Raw genomic sequence first — 20,154 nt, forward strand, 5'->3', positions numbered from 1 at the left:
TAAAGACACCGAATCAGTGCAATAAGTTGATGCTCTAGTGACGCAGGCCAAAAAAGCGGCCTGACATTTAGTGCAATACGGTAGCTCTAATCTGTTTCTTCTACTAAATGAGCCCTTAACAACTTAATCCCTTCACTGACCCTTAAAAAAAATCTTATTTCCGAATTTGACCTCCGAGATAGACCTCAATTTATTTGGCGTTTTTAATACATGTAATAGCGTCTAATTATTTGGCGCCACCAAATCCACACCGGAAGTCAATGTGACGTATCAAAAGTCAATGCACCTGGTGACTAACCGAATTGACGGGCAGGAGCAGACGGCGGGCTGAGAGAGAGAGAGAGAGAGAGAGAGAGAGAGAGAGAGAGAGAGAGAGAGAGAGAGAGAGAGAGAGAGACTTTCCTGGACCCAAACAACCACATAGGTATGAGGGCATCAGGACGATGGAGGGGGCCGGCGTCACCCGCGAGTATGCCAAGCTCACCAACGCAGGGCATAGCACTCTGGGGAACCAATCTAGCAACACCACCAATGCATGATGAGGGCACGCCACCGTCACTGTTGCCGTCGCTCCCTGTCGGAGTTGACGAAACCCTTGGTTGTGCGCACGGATTAAAGGCGACGGGAAGTCATCATCCTCAGCCCTAGAGGACCAGCACACCGGAGATAAGCCAGACTGGAACTGGGCCGCCACTTGCATCGGCTTGCTGAGCGACAACGATGAAGCGTCGCCACCGATGAGAACCTACAAATCCAGAGTCACACGCTCCTACATAAGCTCCATGCCCCCATGTTGACGCCAGAGCGCGCGTCATCATGACGGCAGGGCCAGGGTATAAAATCCACCTGGAGGTTGGCACCGCCGCCGCACCAGTCTCGATTGGTTAGCCTGCTACCAGATCCGCCGACGACCGGTTCACGGTGACCCACTGGAATAGAATCCGAAGCAAATTTATTCCACACTGCCATCACCATAACCGTCAAGAAAGGAACGTTGGAACGACGACAAGCACCCATTGCCATCAACTCCGAGGCTCCGCCATGAAGGTCGCCGCCAGTGTGGGAATAGAGTTGAGGCAGATTTATTCGCCCAGACGCCGCTCCCACCACCCCAATGATGCATCACAATAGACAAACCCTAACCCTACCTACTAGGGCAGAACGGAAGAACGAGATCCTCCCTCCCTCCCTCCTGCCATCGGAGCGACAAGCGGAGGGAGAGGGGACCAGCGCCCTCACCAACGAAGATTGGGGATGGGAGTTGGTGCTGCCTGTGATCGTGACGGTGTTCAAACCAAAAAAAAATTATCTTCCAAAAAAGCCATTCTTTTTTATCGGGCATGTGCGACTGACCTCACATTCTTCTAAAAAAAGTCCATTCTTTTTACAGTCATGATCATTTGATGTTTATAAAAGTTTTTTATATAAATATTATCCATAAAAGTTAATAGATTATTATTTAATATTTGAATATATGTAAGTTCCACAATCATGCAGGTCATCTTGTGGTCTGTGGATGTTAAATTTTATGGAGTAGTTCGGAAGATATTTTGTCTGACACTCCTACACAGGTATACTTCGTTGTGTATCATTCTACCTATTCTATGTTGTATCACTAATTCTGATTAATACTTTACAGGATCATATGAAGATTTTAGAACAAAACTAGCTGTCATTTTAGTGACTCGGAATTGAAGATGATATAAAATATCAAGGATTGGAAGTTGATGAAAACAACATAGATCCCACGGATTGTATGATTCTGGAAAAGGCCCCCCTAAGGACGTCAAAACGCCGAACACATTGTTAGAAGTTGACCTCATCCCACGGTCATTTATCCTTTCATCGTCTGTCAATCCAGCAAACAACGACTTAATAAATGAACTTTGTTTGTTCATCAATATGGTTGATGATGTCCCTTTACTTGAGTAAGCCATATTTTTCAAGTTTTAATAAGTTACTCTTCTGTTATTATTATTTTAGACGGACGGTCTTCTTCTATCATTATAATTTGTAGAATTGTAATTTCACTGGAGACCCTTATCCTATTAGTGAGACGGTTAAGAAACAATCGAACTTCACTTTGTCGGAGCTCACTTAAATTTTAGTATGAGCTGAGCCGAGCCTAGGTCAACTCGTTTGAGCTTGACTCGTTTGTCACCCTAGCTGGATGGGACTCGAATAGACATTCTACTAGATTAGCTCGTTACATCTGAAGTTTCTAATAGTATAATTTTTGAAAAAAAATATCTTGTATTATGTTGATCAAATCATTGATCTAGGGATACACGTGGGCCCAATAAATCAGAAACGAGGTAGTATTAGAAGGACCAATATTCATATCATCAATACAATCATAATTCGCATGCAACATCCTCATGTTGAATTACAGTTTATTCGACCGATACTAATTTCACATATAATTTTGTTAGCCCGTGGCAACGCACAGACATTCTACTAGTATAAATAACACCATAATATGGAATATAAGTCCAAAACAATATAAATAACAGTAAAAAGCATGATGTAAATAGGATGTATTAATGGAAGAAGAGGTCGAACACCCTCTGTGCAGGAAGAGGTTTGCTCCTTTGTTGATCCTGAACAAGGCAAGCCCCTCCTCCTCCTGAAATGAACCAACCAACCAACCACAAATTCAGAACCCAGTCAAGATCTTTAGAGAAACACAATTGTGGAGCTTAGCTCAGCTCGGATCGTGAGACTGATCTCTGAATCCGACGCGAGTGGCCAGGCCTTAATTACCGCGTGGATGAGGTCGAAGCTGGGCTTTTTTTTTTGGAACGTACACGCTAGAAGCGTCCGGCTTTAAATTAATAAAGCCCAAAGGCCACAAATTCAACTGGTTACAAGCTAAGAGATAGATAAAGTTTCAACGATCCAAGAACAGTACGGCGAAGGACAAAAGGTTCGTCACGACAAATAACACATATATCCACCTAGATCAGCGCAACGACCGGGATAACAAACATTGCCGCAAAGTCCCTCCAAAAGCCTCGTCAGCTTGCCGGCGCCTGTCTTGCCTGCACCTGAATCGCCTTGATGCGCGCCATGGCATCAGACATGCGCTCAGCATCGCGCTCCTTCCCCAGAGGTGTCCACATCTGCAGGAATAAGTGACATTTGAAGATAACGTATGCGGGGTGACGAGGAAATTTTTTCTCGATCGTAAACTTGTTACGAGTCGTCCAAATAGCCCACAGCAGCGCCCCTACGCAATGCCAAGCTATCCTACTTGTTGTCCCTTTTGTGGACTTAAGGATGGAGACAAGCTGGTGCCCCGATGCAGGGTTCCATCTGCCCACACGTTCTGTGTGGGCTTCTAGTGCTCCTGCATCGCCTCCACCGTGACTGCAAGCAAAGGCAAACTTGTGTGGACAATCGGCTGGAGCTAGCTGGGAATGGATGCGGGGTGAATCTGCTAGCTGGTCGCGACAGGAGTATAATTAATTGGACGCCACTAACTGCCATCTGCCCACACGTTCTGTGTGGTGCCTAAGAGGACCAGCCCACACGTCTGTGTGGGCAAAACGACTAGCGCTCACACGCCTTTTTTTCCTCTCCCGGTCCCTCTTACACACGTGCGTGTGGGCAAAATAGATAACGCCCACACGCCCTGTACGTCAGGCCCGCACGCCCCACGTGACACTTTACCGCGCGCCCCGCAGTTGCCATGGGCCGGACCCTCGTTCATGTTCGTTTAAGTGCAGTTGCCATGTCGCTGAACTACGGTTGCCATGTCGGACAACTACAATTGCCATGTTTGCTCAACTGCAGTTGCCATCTCAGGTCAAAGTTTCAGATTGCCATTTTTTGGACAACTACAGTTGTTGCCATGTGTGGTCTGCTCTACTGCAATTGCCATGATTTCAAAACTTTAGGAGTTGCCACCTACTAACACTAGGCAGTTGCCGTGTAGTGCTACAAAAAAGCATGGCAAAAAACATGTTCGGATAAAAGAGAGAGTTGTCGTATGCTCACAAGCACGCTAGGGCAGTTGCCATTTAAAAAAGAAAGAGTTGCCATCTGCTTACGTGCACGCTAGGGCAGTTTGCCATGTACGATGCCAAACATATGGCAACTGACATGTTCGGGTAAAAAAAAAGAGAGTTGCCATCTGTTTGCAATCACACTAGGACAGTTGCCATGTACACTACAAAACGCATGGCAACTGACAGCTTGGGTGTGGGAGAGGAGGCGGGCATGTGGGCGAGATGGCAAACTGCCCACACACCAGCCCTTGTACGTTACTGAGACTGGTGTGTGGGCGAACTGCTAAACGCCCACACGCCGACCCCTCCATGTGGTAGAACGGATGTGTGAGCGATCTCTCTCACACACCACACACGCGAGTTGTCCTACGTGGCATACAAAATCAGCTAATTCGTGCCAAGATTCGTGTAGAAGTTACTGGACGGTGATGGAGACGTGTGGGTGAGTTGGCTAACGCCCACACGTGTGAGCGTTAACATTTCCGAATTAATTTCGCTGAATTAAATGTTTGGAGATCTGCTAGTAGCTGGTGCCCAATCCTTTGAACCAATTTTTTGGGGCGCCGGCGGCCATCCAATCTTCCAGATCTTCCCCTCGCCGGCCCGGCCGCGGCATCTCGCCTTCCAAGCTCCCCCAGCCCCCAACCACCCCGTCCCGGCCGCCGGCCCCCTTCACACACCGCATGTACTAGCAAGCAACCAACCGACCGATGGTCGGCATGGATCTGGCGCCCCAAGACGTTGTCGCGGAGGTCCTCCGCCGCATCGCGCCGCGCAGCCTGGCCGCGTGCCGCTGCGTGTGCAAGGCGTGGCGCGCCGTCGTCGACGCCAACCGCCTGCTCCGCGCGGATCTGCTCCCGCTCACGCTCGATGGCATCTTCTACGAGACCTGTCCCTATAACGAACCCATGCTTTTCTCCAGCCCCGCCACGGGCCGCAGGGTCACCGGTAAGCTCGACTACCTGGACTGGCCGCTGGACGACGTTTTCCCGATCATGGATTGCTGCAGTGGCCTTCTCCTGATGTGCTATCACGTGGTCAACCCCGCCACACGGCAGTGGGTGCGTCTGCCCCCTCTGCCGCCCTCGTGCACGGCCGCAGGCTGCACACGTTGCAGCAGCCAGAATCGCTACCTCGTGTACGATCCGGCCCTGTCGCCGCACTACGAGGTGTTCTTGATCCCTAACATTCCCTTCACGCTTCCGACGGGGCATATCTGTATGCACATTTGTCGTGATGATGAGTCGGTGTCTGCGATGGAATGGCCACCCTCGCCTTACATCGTGCACGTCTTCTCCTCCAAGACCGGTTGCTGGAAGGAAAGATCGCTTCTCCGGGAAGGGGAGGCCGCAGGAACGGTTGCCGAAGTGAAAGCGGTTTATGATACTGTATCATTTTTCCTCTACGCCGCCTATTGGAAGGACGCACTCTATGTTCGTTGCGAAGAGGAATTTCTTCTGAGGTAGTACTATACATCTGCCCCCATCTTAGGCACCAGATACAATTGGATGTTCAGTTTATTTTTTCCCCACCAATATCCGTATAATTTTGCTTATTATAATGTTTATTGTTGTTGATTTGGTTCTTGCAGAATAAACTTGTTGCATGATACCTATCGAGTGATCAAGTTTCCAGATGGAAATAAAGGATATACTGTGCCTCGCATAGGAAAATCAGAGAAGGGGGTGTATTGTGCATTCCGCGTCGACCGCAACACATTTCAGATTTAGTTCCTTGATGAATCGCATGGTCAGATGGAGTGGGCACTGAGGAATGTCATCGACCTTCAGCGAGTAGTGGAAATTTATCCTGCCAACCACGTTGATGGTCCAAACTGGGTCGTGCAGTCGGAGGATCAGATGGACCTGGTGTTGAAGAATGACATCAATCTTCAGCCTGCAGATGACAAGGACAAAGCAATGACAGAAGGCGATTTTGACTGGGACTCTGACAATGAATACGTGGTTAGCACAAATGATTGGGATAACAAGGGTGGTTATCGGGATTATTTTTATTGTCTTGGATTTCATCCTTACAAAGAGGTTGTTTTCTTTCATGGGGCCTTCAGAACAGTGGCCTACAATTTTGATAGCTGCAAAGTTCTATACCTGGGTGAGATGAGGTATGGATATGAAGAGCTACAAGAGTCCTTTTCATACGCATCATGTTGGGTGAGGAACTTACCAGGAAGCAACTGATATGGAAACCCTTTGATTATATTTTTGTTTGCAGCAAATGCCCTGTAGTTCCAGGTTTGCTCTACTTCCTTTCAGTTTATAGCTCTGTCTTATTTTATTCCTTTTTGATGTCTTTATTTAATTGTCAAATGTTATTTGGGAAGACAATTTTTCTTGTACATGTGAGCACACATGCAGCATATGAGGAACTGTTAGATTCAGACCTCATTATACAAGTCCTTTGCATTGTAGTTCATTCACAGAATTTAGGTACTTCTCATTGTTTGGTTACTACACGTTTGTGGTGCGCTCTGTAGCTATTGCTGTATTTAGGGATCTTTATCGCCCGTTATGACCACTTTATCCTCTACGTGCAAAAAAAACTCTTATTTGAGCACAAGAAATGTTAAAATCATACTGATCAGAGTACCATGTGATCCACATTTAAAAACCCTATCTAGGAACATTAAGATTTTGGAAATGGATTTTCCAGGATAGATTGTGAAAACACACAAGGATTGCTAACAAGGCTTCCAAGAAACAAAGACAATACGTGTGGAGAATTCTAATGGATGGTTGGTACTTGATAGACAGCTTGTGAAATAGTACTAATATCTCAAGCTTGGATGGTTTTTAAAAGGAGAATCGCCACAATGCAAACTGTAAACTAACCCACAGTGAAAGATCAAATTTGAAATGATGGATATCTAAAATAGAGGAGAAATAGGGATTCACAGCTGAGATAATATATGTAATCTGAAACCAGTGTTTCACATCCATTTTGTTAGCTCCATGGCTCCAACTATTTTTAATTGAAGCACTGGAGTTGTATATTCAAAAGTTTCTGTTGATTCCATAAAAAAGGTTCATTGAAGATGTTGTTGATTGAATACAGTGCAGTAGTAGACTTGATAGAAAATGTCTGTTCATGCGTACTAATGTTATCTTTTTGGTTGTCCAGCAGCTCTCCCTGGTCTCCAATATTTTTTCAGTTACTCAGAAGGGATATGGTCTGATGTTGTCAACGTATTTTATTTTCGACTGCAGCTTTTAATCTTCAGTACCAAAGATAAAGAAGGGTGCCCTGGTTTGTTGTATGGTCCGATGATATTAATTTTTCTACTATGGTTTGTATTGTTGGATGATGTTAGTTACTTTTATTCTTATGTTGGTGAGTCAAGTACATGCATGTTTCATGAGTATCATGACACCCTGTCAGCGGAGATTCAAGAAGTAATGGTATACTTTCATATTCGCTGGTTTTGTTCAATTATTAATTTTGCTTGAAGGTTTATTTTTTGGTATAATTTTGCTTGTATATTTTTTAAGAGAAAAGCAAGTATGAGTTTTTTTGGAGAGAAAAACACGTATGAGTTTGAGCACTTGCGCAAGGTAGCATCTAGATGGGGAGAGCAGAGTTGCATTGCGCCTTCACACCGCTGCGACAGAGACCGCACCTCGGCATAGGATACAAGAGGCCTTGGCCCGTTGCATCCAGGTGATTGGATGGCTCAGATCATTTGGATTCACCAAACTTGTGTTTTTTTAAGCAAGTATACATAGTTGATAGCAGTAGTAGATAAAGAGTAGTACATAGTAGATACATAAAGCCATGCGCCCCTATGGAGGTTGACATGATTTAACGGTTTATAATCTTATCTCTTGCATACTAACCGTCATTCTTCCCATCTCAATTATTTCACCCCACTCAATTTTTCGCCTCCGTGGTGAGGCCAAACCCAAACGGGAACAATGGGTCATAGTGCTTGTCCCCGACGTTCATCGGCAGCTGGTCCACCGACTTGAACCACGTCCTCGCCAGCTTCCCGGAGAACCCATAATTGCCGAAGAGCACATCGGTGACACCCTGGCCCTCCGTGCCGGGCAGCCAGGCGGCGACCAATGCGTCCATGGCACTAACATACGGCTCCACCACTAGCGGCCTGCCGGAGATGAGCACCACAACACACTTGATCCTCTTGCAGATAGTCTGGATCACCACAGGGCCGGGGGTGGGGATCGTCAAGTTCAAGTTGTCGCCAAACGACTCGGCATAGGGTGGCTCACCCACCACCACGATAGCGTAGTCGTACTTGCTGCTCCCCACTGCGGCGCTGTCCGGGTTCTCTGAGAAGACTACCTGCGTGTTGGGGTCCACGGTGGACTTGATCGCCGAAAGGATCGTCGTCCCTGCGTTTCACTAGATGATTTCATGAACTTTTATTCCAGTGATCAACAACTCTACTCCAAATTAGTACTACAAATGGTGAAATAAGAGACACCATTTACCAACAGTTTTGTCATTGCTGGTATCTCCTTGCCATTCGATTGTCCATCCTCCACATTGGTTGCCCAAGTTGTCAGCATGGCTCCCGGCGACGAGGATCTTACCGGCCTTCTTTGGGAGAGGCAACAATGGAGTGGAGGCGGATTTTCCATTTTTCAGCAACACCAGTGATTTCCTGACGGCTTCCCTAGCGAGTTCTCGGTGTTCCTAACAATGGGAAGGAGTTTATACTAAAAACTATAGCATATTAATGAATGAAGTGTGAGAGAAAGAAAATGTGGTGTTCAGAACTTACTTGCTTCCCGAGTTCACCAGCAAGGCTTCGATCAGCATAAGGGTTCTCAAATAGACCCATGGTAAACTTGACCCGAAGAATCCTGTAGACAGCATCATCGATTCTGCTCATGGGGATAATGTTTTTCTCAACTTGGGATGTCAAACCATCAATGAATTCTGTGTAGGCAAAAGGAACCATGATCTGCAAGATAACATATAGTAAATATTTTTTCAACAAAAAATTGAATGTTGGGGTATTGATCATAGAGTGAGCTCAGAGTAGGCCTTTTTTTGCGAATGAGAGAGGGAGTACTCTATTGATATGTTTTCTCAATTTTAATTGTATAATAAATACATTTTTTCTTCTATTGAAGTTGCATCTTAAAATTAACATACTATATTATGATTATGTCTACCTATATGGCAAGTAGCTATTGTAGAAATTGTCACATTTGTATTAGCTGCAGAAGAGACAACAATTTTCAAGGATGTATCATAGCCAGACAAGGAACATCCTTTGTCATGCTAGCTATCAAAACGAGTTTTGTCGACAGAAGTTGATTGGACTTGGCTTACCATGTCAATACCAGCACCAACTCCGGCCTCAATTGAATAGGAATAGTTCAGGTGTGGGGGAGTAGTAATCTTATCAATGCCTTGCCAGTCTGAAATCACTAAACCCTGTTTGCACAAATTCCCAATAAATTAATGACACCAATATATCTTCATATACAAGAAGTAAAACAAATAGCTAGGAAGAGACATCTTCTGCCAGAATGAGCAACACACCCGAAATTTGAGCTTGTTCTTGAGAAAATCTGTGATTAGGTAATGGTTGGCGTGCATTTTTGTTCCATTCCAACTATTGAACGAGACCATAATAGTGGATACGCCCCTGATGATAGAATTGTAGTAAGCAGGCATATGGATAGTCATCATCCCATGGTTGTCGATGATTGTATTGCCCTCGTTGATCCCCATAAACGTGCCACCATCACCAACATAGTGCTTTGCGCATGCGGCAACTTTCTTACTGCAGAGGATATCAGAGTTGCGGCAAAGTTAGCCACATCTTCTAATGTAACGTTACTTTCACATTTACACGTTCGGGAGACAATTTGGCTACTATGTGTTGGATATATATTACCTTCCACCAACATATGGTCTTCCCTCGGAACCTGAGGGAACATCACCTTGCAAGCCAGAGATGATTGTGGTCATTGACCGGACAACATATGGGTCTTCACTATAGCTTTCATAGCAGCGTCCCCATCTTGGGTCTCTACAAACCTGAGTAATAAAATAAGCAAATGAGTAACTAAGAACTACAATCTTTGCTATCCAGACCAACCTGCAGCATGTATTATCTATTACCGCGATACATGGAGCAAAGACGTATGGAATCCCGGTAGCTCTAACTTCAAGAGCAGTTGCTTCTCCTATCCTCTTGACCAGCATAGGGTCCCTGGAAGGCCGCGAGACATTAACAATATAGATGGAATCAACATATGCATCGCAAACTATATGCATATCACACTTTGTGTTTATTCTTTTTCTACATAATTTTCACACCCTATCGACGTAATATACAAAACCTATCTATCACAAAAAAAAAAATTAAGAGCACTTTATACCTAGTAGCTCCGAGACCAACGTTATGAGGGAAGATGGTAGCTTTGTAGACGTTATTGTGACCATGCACAGCGTCAATGCCGTAGATCATAGGAATGCCTAGGCGGGTGGAGAGGGCGGCCTTTTGCATTTCATCCACCATTGAAGCCCAATCCTTAGCAGACGCTCGGGGAAAAGGCGGGCTACCGCCGCTACTCAGGACGCTACCTGCATTCGTCACCGCACACCAATGTCAAACACAGAGTCCGCAGCCGGCATTCGCCATTTGCACATGTTTTAGCGTGAGCATGGGATATGATTTTACCTATGAAGTATTTTGATATCACCTCCGCAGTGGCGTTTATCCTCTCGATCTGCGTCATCTGGCCTATCTTCTCCGTGAGGGTCATCCGGCCGAGCAGATCCTTGACGCGGGCGCCAACGGGCTGCTTCGGGTCCTTGTACTTGAGATATTCTGCTCTCCCCAATGCTGACATGCAGAGCATAAGGAGAACAAAGGTGGCCTTGTGCAAACTCCCCATCTTGGCTGCGTGAGAATGATGAGAAGGGTGAGCAAGCATGTCATGTCATGGAAGGAAACAATGGCTGCTCTTATACCCTCGTGAGTGGTCTCACCTGCACACGAGGATCTCAAGATAACAAAAAGAAACGAAAGAGATCATTGGGTTCGATTCGCACGAGTGGACCTCACGCCTTACTTGCTAGCTGGGATCGACGACCACGGCGGATCATATATACTATGTATAGGAACAATGGAGATCACTGCCTGCGCTACTGCAGCACCACTACCATCACGAGAGGATCCATGGGTATCTCATTACTATCGACTGAGACGTCTCCGTGGACGATATCGCTGGCTAACTAGTTGTTAATTCCCCGTTGATGCTGACCACGCTAACTAGTACGTACTCCTACACATACCGTCCAGCGCAGTTCATGCTGAAAGTAGTATGAGTAGAGTCTGATCACACGTGAATCGGTCAATACATGATAGAGCCTAACCCACACCAAATTACTACTAGTAGAGAGGAAGAATCTTCTCAACACTTGTTTTTCACTTGCCCTGTGGCTAGAATTGTTTGGAGATCGGTATGCGTAATGCTTGATACTGATCTTTGTCCTAACAGCGCCATTGGCAATGTTATTCGTGGTGCTACTCTTTTCTCCCTCGCGGTGACAAATTTTATACCGTGGGACTTGTCTGCTGTAACCTGAGCTATTTGGAGAGTGTTTGACAAAAAACTATCACTTTAGGGGTTTTTGTCCCACAGAACTACCACTTTTTAAAAAATGGCCGAAAACTACCAAAAATTCTTAATTTTGTGACTAAAAACTACCATTTTCAGATAATAGCCGGTTTAAATGATTTAAACATGTTGACCGTTCAGTTGACCGTTATTATAGGTGAGACCCACACGTCATTCTTCTTCCTCCTCTCTCTATTTTTGTTTGGCATTTTCACAAACAACTTCTGTGCGTGACGGGCCTGAGCCTCAACGTCCCGTTCCAGCGGATGGGAGGAGGGTGTTGCGGAGCTCCGACTGCCCGGTGGTCATCGCCGGAGCCGAGAGGAAGGCCGGTGCCGTGGTGCTGCTGCTCCTTGCCGCTGACCACGAGCTCCAGCTCGAAGGGAGGCCGACGAGGGCGACGACAGAAGGAGGCCGACGAGGACGACGCCATCTGGGCCGAAGCCGAGGACGACCTCGGCCCTCCCCCCGCCAGCGCCCTAGCGAGAGATATGCTCGAGGAGTTCGACAAGGAGGCAGGGGACGGCAGCAGCATCCAAAGCCTCGCCGGATCTCGCGGCGATGGCGACTTCCTCGCCAGAAGATGGAGGGGCGGGTGCTCTTCGGCCCCGCGGCGCTGGCGGCTGCCTCGCCGGGAAAATGGAGGGGCAGGTGCTCTTCGGATCCCGCGGCTCCGGTGGCCAGCGGCTGCCTCACCGGCCTGATCGAGCGACGGTGCGGGCTCGAGAGCAGAGGTACGGGGCAGCAGGTGGACTTCTTTTCTTTGACTAAGATTGGGGATTTAGGGAAAAAATAAGCATATTTGTTAGACCGACATGCGGGCCCACTTGTAATAACAGTCAAACGGAGTTGACTTTGCAGCCACGTCAGCTCTGACGAGTGGGTCCTGCATGTCATAAACCTGTTTAAATCGTCTAAACTGGCCATTTTTTGAAAGTGGTAGTTTTTAGTCACAAAATTAGAAATTTTTTGTAGTTTTCGATCAGTTTTTAAAAAGTGGTAGTTCCATGGGACGGTAACCCCTAAAGTGGTAGTTTTTTATCAATCACTCACTATTTGGATGCTCGAAATCGAGCTACATTTGAGAAAAAAGCTTATCAAATCCTATTTTGAGATCGTGTTTTCTGCTTATTTACTGGGCAGGTGTTAAAAAGAGCGAGATGCGGCAGAGCCGAGGGCCGGAGCTGACCGTCTGCGCAACAATACAATTTTTTTAGAAAAGGAGAAGACCCCTGGCCTTTGCATCTGGACGATGCATACGGCTATTTTATTAATTATTAACACAAGACCTTACAAAGTCATACAACAGCAAGACTAAAGCCACCGTCTAATCAACATATGTCGCTACTCCTATCCAGTTGATGAAGGAGCGCTGATAGTTTAGGCCTAATACCAAACAGACCTCGCAGTCAAACCTAACATCTAAGACCTGAGGTCCCAATCAGGACGTCTGCTGTGTATGGGCACCCACCAGTCTGGCGTGCTCCTCAATCAGGACGCCTGTTGGGTATGAGGCCGCCGCAGCCACCTGCCACTAATCCATCTTGAGAGTTGTACTGCTGCATCAACCTTACCCGGTCTAGCTACCGCCGACGCCAGACAGCGTCACTACTAGGAAAAGGGCTATAGCTAATATGGACATTAATGGCGCACCACACCCACGGTGCGCCACTACTAATAATTTTTTTCCAAAACTAGTAATGGCGCACTACACACTCTGTGTGCCACTACTAACAATTTTTTTTAAACTAGTAAAACTAGTAATGGCGCACCAAGCAACAGTGCGCCATTACTAGTTCAAACTAGTAATGGCGCACCACAAACACGGTGCACCACTAATAACATTTTTTTGCAAAACTAGTAACGGCGCACCACGTAACAGGTGCGCCATTAGTAACCAGAGTTACTAATGGCGCATTATTAGGTGGTGCGCCATTAGTAACCTGGGACCAGCTAGATATTTTGGACAGCCACCTACCACACTCACTTTTCCCACTTCATTCTCTCCACCTCCTCCTCCAAGCTTATCTCGGGTGCCTCCTCCTCCTCACCTCATTTGCACCATAGATTCACCCAAATTAAGTGGTTAAATTTCCTTTTTTTGATAGGTAAGTAAGGGGAAAGCTTTCTTTATGTTGTAGATCTACTTTTTTCTCCCTCCAACAACGTGCACATGCACTTTTTATGGCCTAGATCTACATATGTTTGTGGTGTTGCATATGTTTGTGGTGTTGCATATGTTTGTGGTGTTGCATATGTTTGTGTTTGCAGGTACCGGTATTTGAAATGCGATAGTTGCCAATATTTTGCCAGAATGTTGATTCATTTCTGTTTCGGTGAGAATTTGGCACTATGCATTCTTTTTGGTCCTATTTTTAGGCAAAGTCGTGCCAAATTGTTTTTGGTTCTAAAATATCGTTTTGCTCTACCCCGCAGGCGACCATGGTCCGCACGATGATCGAAGGCATCGTGAATAGGTTTTTGAGCTCCGCGAAGGCCGAGATGCTTCAAAAGAACGAGATGGAGATAAGATGTCCGTGTCGAAGATGCAAGCTGAAGAGCCTTATGGACCCGGATTCCGTACAGGTGTGGGACCACCTGCTCTTGCGTGGTTTCATGGATGGCTATCGGTGGCAAGGTGATGAAGATGATTATGAAGTCGTCCATGGGGGCCGGGCAAGAAATGAGGAAGGGCAGCAAGACAACCGCGGCGAGGGCGGGCGAGAAGACGAAGAATCTCCAGGACATGATCACGAAGTAGATGCAGTACACAGTCATCATGTAGAAGATGCCGAACATGATGATGAGGAAGATGCCGGAGCAGACGAAGGGCATGATCATGAAGATGAAGATGCCGGAGCAGAAGATGATGGACCATCGATGGGCTGGGTGCAGGACCCTCATATTCAAGAGCTGCTTCTCAAGCAGACGGATAACGCAAGACCTGCCGCCCGAGAGAAAGCCAAGCTGGATCAACTGGAGATAGACGCAGTTAATCCATTGTATGAAGGATGCAGACCCGAGGATACCCGCCTGAAAGTAACGCTCATGGCTCTGGAGATGAAGGTAAAACACAAAATAACCGACGCATGCTTCGACGAGAACATGTCATTCTGGCACGAGCGTCTTCCCAAGGGGAACAAGTGCCCGACCAGTTTCGAGGATGCGAAGAAAATCGTGTGTCCTCTGGATTTACCGAACGTGAAATACCATGTGTGCATGAACAATTGCATCATTTATTGGGACAAGCACGCGGAGTCTACCATATGTCCGGTGTGCGGCGTCACTCGATACAAGAATAGGAAGAAAGCTCCTCGAAAAGTGGTGTGGTACTTTCCGATCACTCTTCGTCTGCAGCGGTATTTGGCGGACCCTAAGGTAGCAAAGCTCCTGCGTTGGCACGCGGATAGGGAGGAGAAGAAGCGAGAAGATGATGAAAATTATCCGGAGATAAATAAAAAAGACAAGATGTTGAGTCACCCTAAGGATGCGAGCTAGTGGCAACACTACAAAAAAAAGACACATCCGTGACATTTTGGGCCGAACGAATTTTTTTCCTGTCATACATATGACACTTCTATGACAATAATTGTGACAAAACCCGGTATCATCATAGATGTGGTGGGCTCCTACTTCTATGACAAAAAATCATGACAGAAAATGGGCTTTTCGTCCTGGGCGGGCCGGAGACGCAGCTGCATGACATTCTTTGGGCCGTCCATGACGGAAAAAACCGTGGTAGAAGCGAGGGGGAGGAAAATTTCGGGGAGTTGCTTGTTACGGTGGGAGGTCGGGGGCGGAGCGATGCGCGTTTCTCTCGTACGTACGCGCGTGTGTGCGAGGCGTTGGCTCTAACTGAACCCGAGCGAGGCGTTGGGCTCTAACTGAACCCGAGCGATTGCACTGCAGGCTACGCGTTACTGAACCCGAGCGATCGATCGATGGCTGTTAACTGAACCCGATGGAGCGATTCCTTCGCTACTGCTGCTAACTGAAGCCGATCGATGCTGCCTCTGGGATGAACAGTGAGCGTTGCGGGGGGGGGGGGTTGGATGAACAGTGAGCGGTGGCGTTGCCTCTGGATGAACAGGAACCCGTGGTGTGGAGGGCTGGATGAACAGTAGACGGTGGAGGGGTGGCCGTGGAGGGGTGGTTGAACAGGACCCCGTGGTGTGGAGGGCTGGATGAATAGTAGACGGTGGAGGGGTGCCCGTGGAGGGGTGGTTGAACAGTAGCCGGTGGAGTAGCGCGCGGTGGAGGCTGGATGAACAGGAGCCCGTGGAGGCTGGAGGAGGTCGACGGTAGCCCGTGGAGGCTGGAGGAGGTCGACGGTGGAGATGAACAGTATCCCGTGGAGTCCCGTTTTGCGGTACGCCACACCCCTCCCCCCCCCCCCGTTTCGACCGTAGCGCTCCAACACAAGTCCGTTTCGTCCGTTTTGCGGTACGCCACACCCCTCCCGATGAACAGGACCCCCGTTTCGACCGTAGGAGGTCCGTTTCGTCCGTTTTGCGGTACGCCACACCCCTCCCGATCAACAGGACCCCCGTTTCGACCGTAGGAGGTCCGTTTCCTCCGTTTTGCGGTACGCCAGGCCCCTCCCGATCAACAGGACCCAGTTTCGAACGTGGCCGGTCGAACACAAGGCCGTTTCCTCCGTTGTGCGGTACGCCAGGCCTCGTTTCCATCGCCTGTTCCGTCCAAGCCCTCCCGATGAACACGACCACGCATTCCGTTCCGACCCAGCCGGTTGGCTCCCCATGAACACGACGACGACGCTGTTTCTCCGTTCCGACCCAGCCATGTACGTATGCGCGAGTAGGCGTTCGAGACGGCCGTATTTTCTTTCTTGCACCCTGGCCGCTGTACGTACGTGTACATGCTACGTGCGCGCCTCTACTACGACACGTGCGCGCCTCTACAACGACCAGTATGTACGTACACGTTCGCGACCAGAATGACAATGCTACGTACGCTTCGATCAGGTGGGTCCCGACTGTCAGGCACTTCCTTGCGTGCGAAAATGTAGCTGGTGGGTCCCAGCAGTCAGAGGGGCGAATCGTTTTTTTTTGCCCGGACGCACTTCCTTGCGTGCGAAGGTGTAGCTGGTGGGTCCCAGCAGTCAGGGGGGAAACGTTTTTTTTCGCGAAATACGGTGGCCCGTCCGGTGGGTCCCCGCTGTCAGGTGGAGGAATAATTATTTTCCGCGTAATAAGGAGGCACTTCCTTGCTGCGGCCGTGGACCCAGCTGTCAGCCTCTCCACATACAGTCCACGTCCGATGGAAATCGTTCCTTGACCACGTTGACCACGCCGCGCCGAGAGCACCAGGGCGGTGGACGACGGCGAGGCCTAGGAATGGGACGACGGGGAGCCGGGGAAGACGCGGCAGTGGAAGCCCGCGCCGAGAGGAGTACGAGGGTTCACTGGTTCGGCTGCGGTGTGAGGCTGCCGTCGCCGCAGGGCCTGGCCAGCGGTGGGAATAGTAGGGGGCGGTGAGGCCTCCGCGGCAGCACATCCGGCCACGGGAGGCAGGAGCATGCGGCACGACCGGCGCTGCTTTGGGCGGCTGGAGCAAGAAGACCAGAGGTTGAAGAAGCACTACGGCCGTTGGATGGACATCGTACGGTCACTGGAGCTAGAATCGTTTATATTGACTAAGTTGACAAAGCCCTCCGTCCCCGTCAACTTAGTAGGCCCACAAGTCAGCCTCCCACCAAGGTGGGTCCCAGCTAGCTGGGGGGTATTCATTTTTTGTGCGTAATAAGGAGGCACTTCCGGTGGGTCCAGCTGACAGTAGGGGGAACATTTTTTTCGCGAAATACGGTGGCCCGTCGGGTGGGTCCTAGCAGTCAGGGGCAAAACGTTTTTTTCGTGAAATACCTTGTGGCCCGTCCGGTGGGTCCCCTTGTTGTCAGGTGGAGGAATAATTATTTTCCGCGTAATAAGGAGGCACTTCCTTGCGGCTGCCGTGGACCAGCTGCAGCCTCCAACATTCCGGAATCGGTCGTTGACCACATTGACCACGCGCGCCGAGAGCACCACGGCGGTGGACGACGGTGATGCCTAGGAAGGGGACAACGCGGAGCCGGCGAAGACGCGGTAGTGGATGCCCACGCGGAGAGGAGTACGAGGGTTCACTGGTTCGGCTGCACTGCCGTCGCCGCAGAATAACAAGGGGTGTGGGTGAGTGGAGTGGAGGGATGGCCTGGCCAGCGGTGGGAGTAGTATGGGGGCGGTGAGGCCTCCGCCAGCACAGCCGGCCACGGGAGGCAGGAGCAGGCGGCACGACCGGCGCTGCTTTGGGCGGCTGGAGCAAGAAGACCAGAGGTTGAAGAAGCACTACGGCCGTTGGATGGACATCATACGGTCAGTCGAGCTAGAATCGTACATATTGACTAAGTTGACAAAGCCCTTCATCCCTGTCAACTTAGTAGGCCCACTATACTGGGTCCCAGCTAGCAGGGGGAGTATTCTTTTTTTGGGCGTAATAAGGAGGCACTTCCTTGCGTGCGAAGATATAGCTGGTGGGTCCGAGCTGTCAGCGGCGGTAACGTTTTTTTCGCGAAATACAGAGGCCCTTTCGGTGGGTCCCAGATGTCAGGTGGAGGAATCATTATTTTGCGCGTAATAAGGAGGCATTTCCTTGCGTGCGGCCGTGGACCCAGCTGTCAGCCTCTCCACGTACAGTCCACTTCCGATGGATGTCGTTCATTGACCACGTTGACCAGGCCGCGCCGAGAGCACCAGGGCAGTGGACGACGGCGAGGCCTAGGAAGGGAACGACACGGAGCCAGGGAATACTCGGCAGTTATTTCCCACGCGGAGGAGTACGAGGGTTTACTGGTTCGTCTGCCGTCGCCGGAGAATAACAGCATGTGTGGGACTGAGGGTGAGTAGAGGGATAGCTAGGCCAGCGATGGGAGTACGGTGGGGCGGTGAGGCCTGCGCGGCAGCACAGCCGGCCGCGGGGAGGAGGGAGCAGGCAGTCCCGCCGGCGCTTGTTTGAGCGGCTGGAGCAGGAAGAGCAGAGATTGAAGAAGCACGACGGCCGTTGGATGGACATCCAACAGTATACAGGCCATCTGTGGAAAGCCTCAAATCTGTGGAAAACAGCATACAACCCATCTGCCATTATTTCAAATAGTTTACAGCCCATTTGCTAATTCTTACGGGTTTTTTTGGAGCCCATATTCTTTTTGTTAGCATTACAGCCCATATTGTGGCCACGGTTAAAAAATTATACGAAATTTTGCATATGTCGGTGCGGTCTGAACTGTTTTTAATCCCGAAATTTCGAGTCACATTCAGACTGATTTTAAAAATAAATGTATATCAATATAAAATCCAATAAATTGTCCACGCATAAAAATCAATGCAATTTAAAATCTCGAAATGAAAAAAAGATATTTGAAACTAATTGCCGGTTTGATGTGTTTTAAAAATGTACAGCCCATTTCTCATTACTGATAGGCCATTTTCTCGGCCAGCCGAATGAAGCTCTCCTCGTCTAGCCCAACAGGCCTGATAAAGTGACTTACTTGACAAATCACAAAAAAACTGGGCTAGCCATTTTCAAAAAGAAAAAAAACTACTGGGCTGGTCTGTGGTAAACATAAAAGAAAAGGCTGTCTAGACAGGCCAGAGTGTCCCGCACAGCCCAGTTGACACCCTGCTTCCGTCTCAAAAACATATTAGATAAATGCCACTCCAATTATGGCGATTCATAAAAATGCCACTGCAATTTCCAAACTTTGAAAAATGCCACTGCAATTTTTGCAAACTTTGAAAAACGCCACTGCAGTTTGCAAACTTTGAAAAACGCCACTCCAGACTTCAAAAAATGCCACTAGAAATGGCATGAAATGGCATTTTTCAAAGTTTGGAAATTGCAGTGGCATTTCTCGGAGGCATTTATCAAATTAACCCAAAACAAAAATAACTGGGCGAGCTGCTGGGTCCCTGGTGTCAGCCGCTCGTTGTGCAATTCTCTCGTTTATTGACTACGTTGACAATGGCATGGGACCCAGATGTCAGAAATCCACTAGGAGGAGCCATTTTTTTATTGGCTTGAAATAAGGAGGCACTTGCTTGCGTACTGCCATGACCTTGGCGGGTCCCTGCTGTCATCCTCTCCACGTACAATCATCTCCTGATTGTGTACGCGTCAACTTGCTAGGCCCACAAGTCAGCCTCTAAACCCGTGGAGGACAAATACAACCCATTTAAAAAAATAACAGCCCATTCCATACGTTCAAACGGAAAGTTCAACATTCAGAGCAAAGTAACAGGTCTGATCCACATATAGAGTACTGAACTTCCACGTTGACAACCATCATAGCCAAGTTAACTATCTACTCCCACTAGACAAGTACTAACTTACTCTTAGCTAACTAGACGATGCCGGCGGTACACGCTAAACGCCGGCACCGGCGTCCTGCGCCTCGCCTCGGACTTGCCAGAGGTGCGATAGGGCGCGTTGCTCGCGCGCGTTGGCCCTTTCCATGCCGGCGTGGTCCACCGAAG

General features: G+C 48.5%; 2 protein-coding genes across 3 annotated transcripts; one reads left to right on the top strand and one right to left on the bottom strand.

The window, feature by feature from the left end:
* Positions 1-4,533: 4,533 nt before the first annotated feature.
* On the top strand, positions 4,534-7,442 carry LOC123113323 (F-box protein At5g07610). Of its 2 annotated transcripts, none has more exons than XM_044534526.1 (3): positions 4,534-5,472; positions 5,602-6,262; positions 7,149-7,442. In XM_044534526.1, exons 1-2 carry the CDS (start codon positions 4,721-4,723, stop codon positions 5,738-5,740), a joined length of 891 nt encoding a protein of 296 aa, XP_044390461.1. In that variant the 5' UTR covers positions 4,534-4,720; the 3' UTR covers positions 5,741-6,262; positions 7,149-7,442. The 2 variants fall into 2 exon arrangements, with proteins under 2 accessions (XP_044390461.1, XP_044390462.1); XM_044534527.1 differs by having other exon boundaries at positions 7,152-7,442.
* Positions 7,443-7,706: 264 nt separating this feature from the next.
* On the bottom strand, positions 7,707-10,931 carry LOC123113322 (lysosomal beta glucosidase-like). Its single transcript, XM_044534525.1, has 9 exons — positions 10,687-10,931; positions 10,385-10,589; positions 10,125-10,215; positions 9,898-10,040; positions 9,540-9,783; positions 9,327-9,431; positions 8,770-8,952; positions 8,477-8,681; positions 7,707-8,377 (listed from the first exon to the last, which is right to left on the bottom strand). Exons 1-9 carry the CDS (start codon positions 10,901-10,903, stop codon positions 7,896-7,898), a joined length of 1,875 nt encoding a protein of 624 aa, XP_044390460.1. The 5' UTR covers positions 10,904-10,931; the 3' UTR covers positions 7,707-7,895.
* Between the last annotated feature and the right edge of the window lie 9,223 nt (positions 10,932-20,154).

The sequence above is a fragment of the Triticum aestivum genome, chromosome 5B (genome assembly GCF_018294505.1).
Source record: "Triticum aestivum cultivar Chinese Spring chromosome 5B, IWGSC CS RefSeq v2.1, whole genome shotgun sequence".
In the NCBI taxonomy this organism is placed as follows: Eukaryota; Viridiplantae; Streptophyta; class Magnoliopsida; order Poales; family Poaceae; genus Triticum; species Triticum aestivum.

What these genes read in the sequence shown, in the direction of transcription:
- LOC123113323 (XM_044534526.1), top strand. Translation starts at nt 4,721, where the DNA reads ATGGTCGGCATGGATCTGGCGCCCCAAGACGTTGTCGCGGAGGTCCTC. An exon ending in GAAGAGGAATTTCTTCTGAG is followed by an intron (nt 5,473 to 5,601) that starts GTAGTACTATAC and finishes TGGTTCTTGCAG; the next exon opens with AATAAACTTGTTGCATGATA.
- LOC123113322 (XM_044534525.1), bottom strand. Translation starts at nt 10,903, where the DNA reads ATGGGGAGTTTGCACAAGGCCACCTTTGTTCTCCTTATGCTCTGCATG. An exon ending in GTTGGTCTCGGAGCTACTAG is followed by an intron (nt 10,216 to 10,384) that starts GTATAAAGTGCT and finishes GCGGCCTTCCAG; the next exon opens with GGACCCTATGCTGGTCAAGA. An exon ending in TCTTTGCTCCATGTATCGCG is followed by an intron (nt 10,041 to 10,124) that starts GTAATAGATAAT and finishes TTTATTACTCAG; the next exon opens with GTTTGTAGAGACCCAAGATG.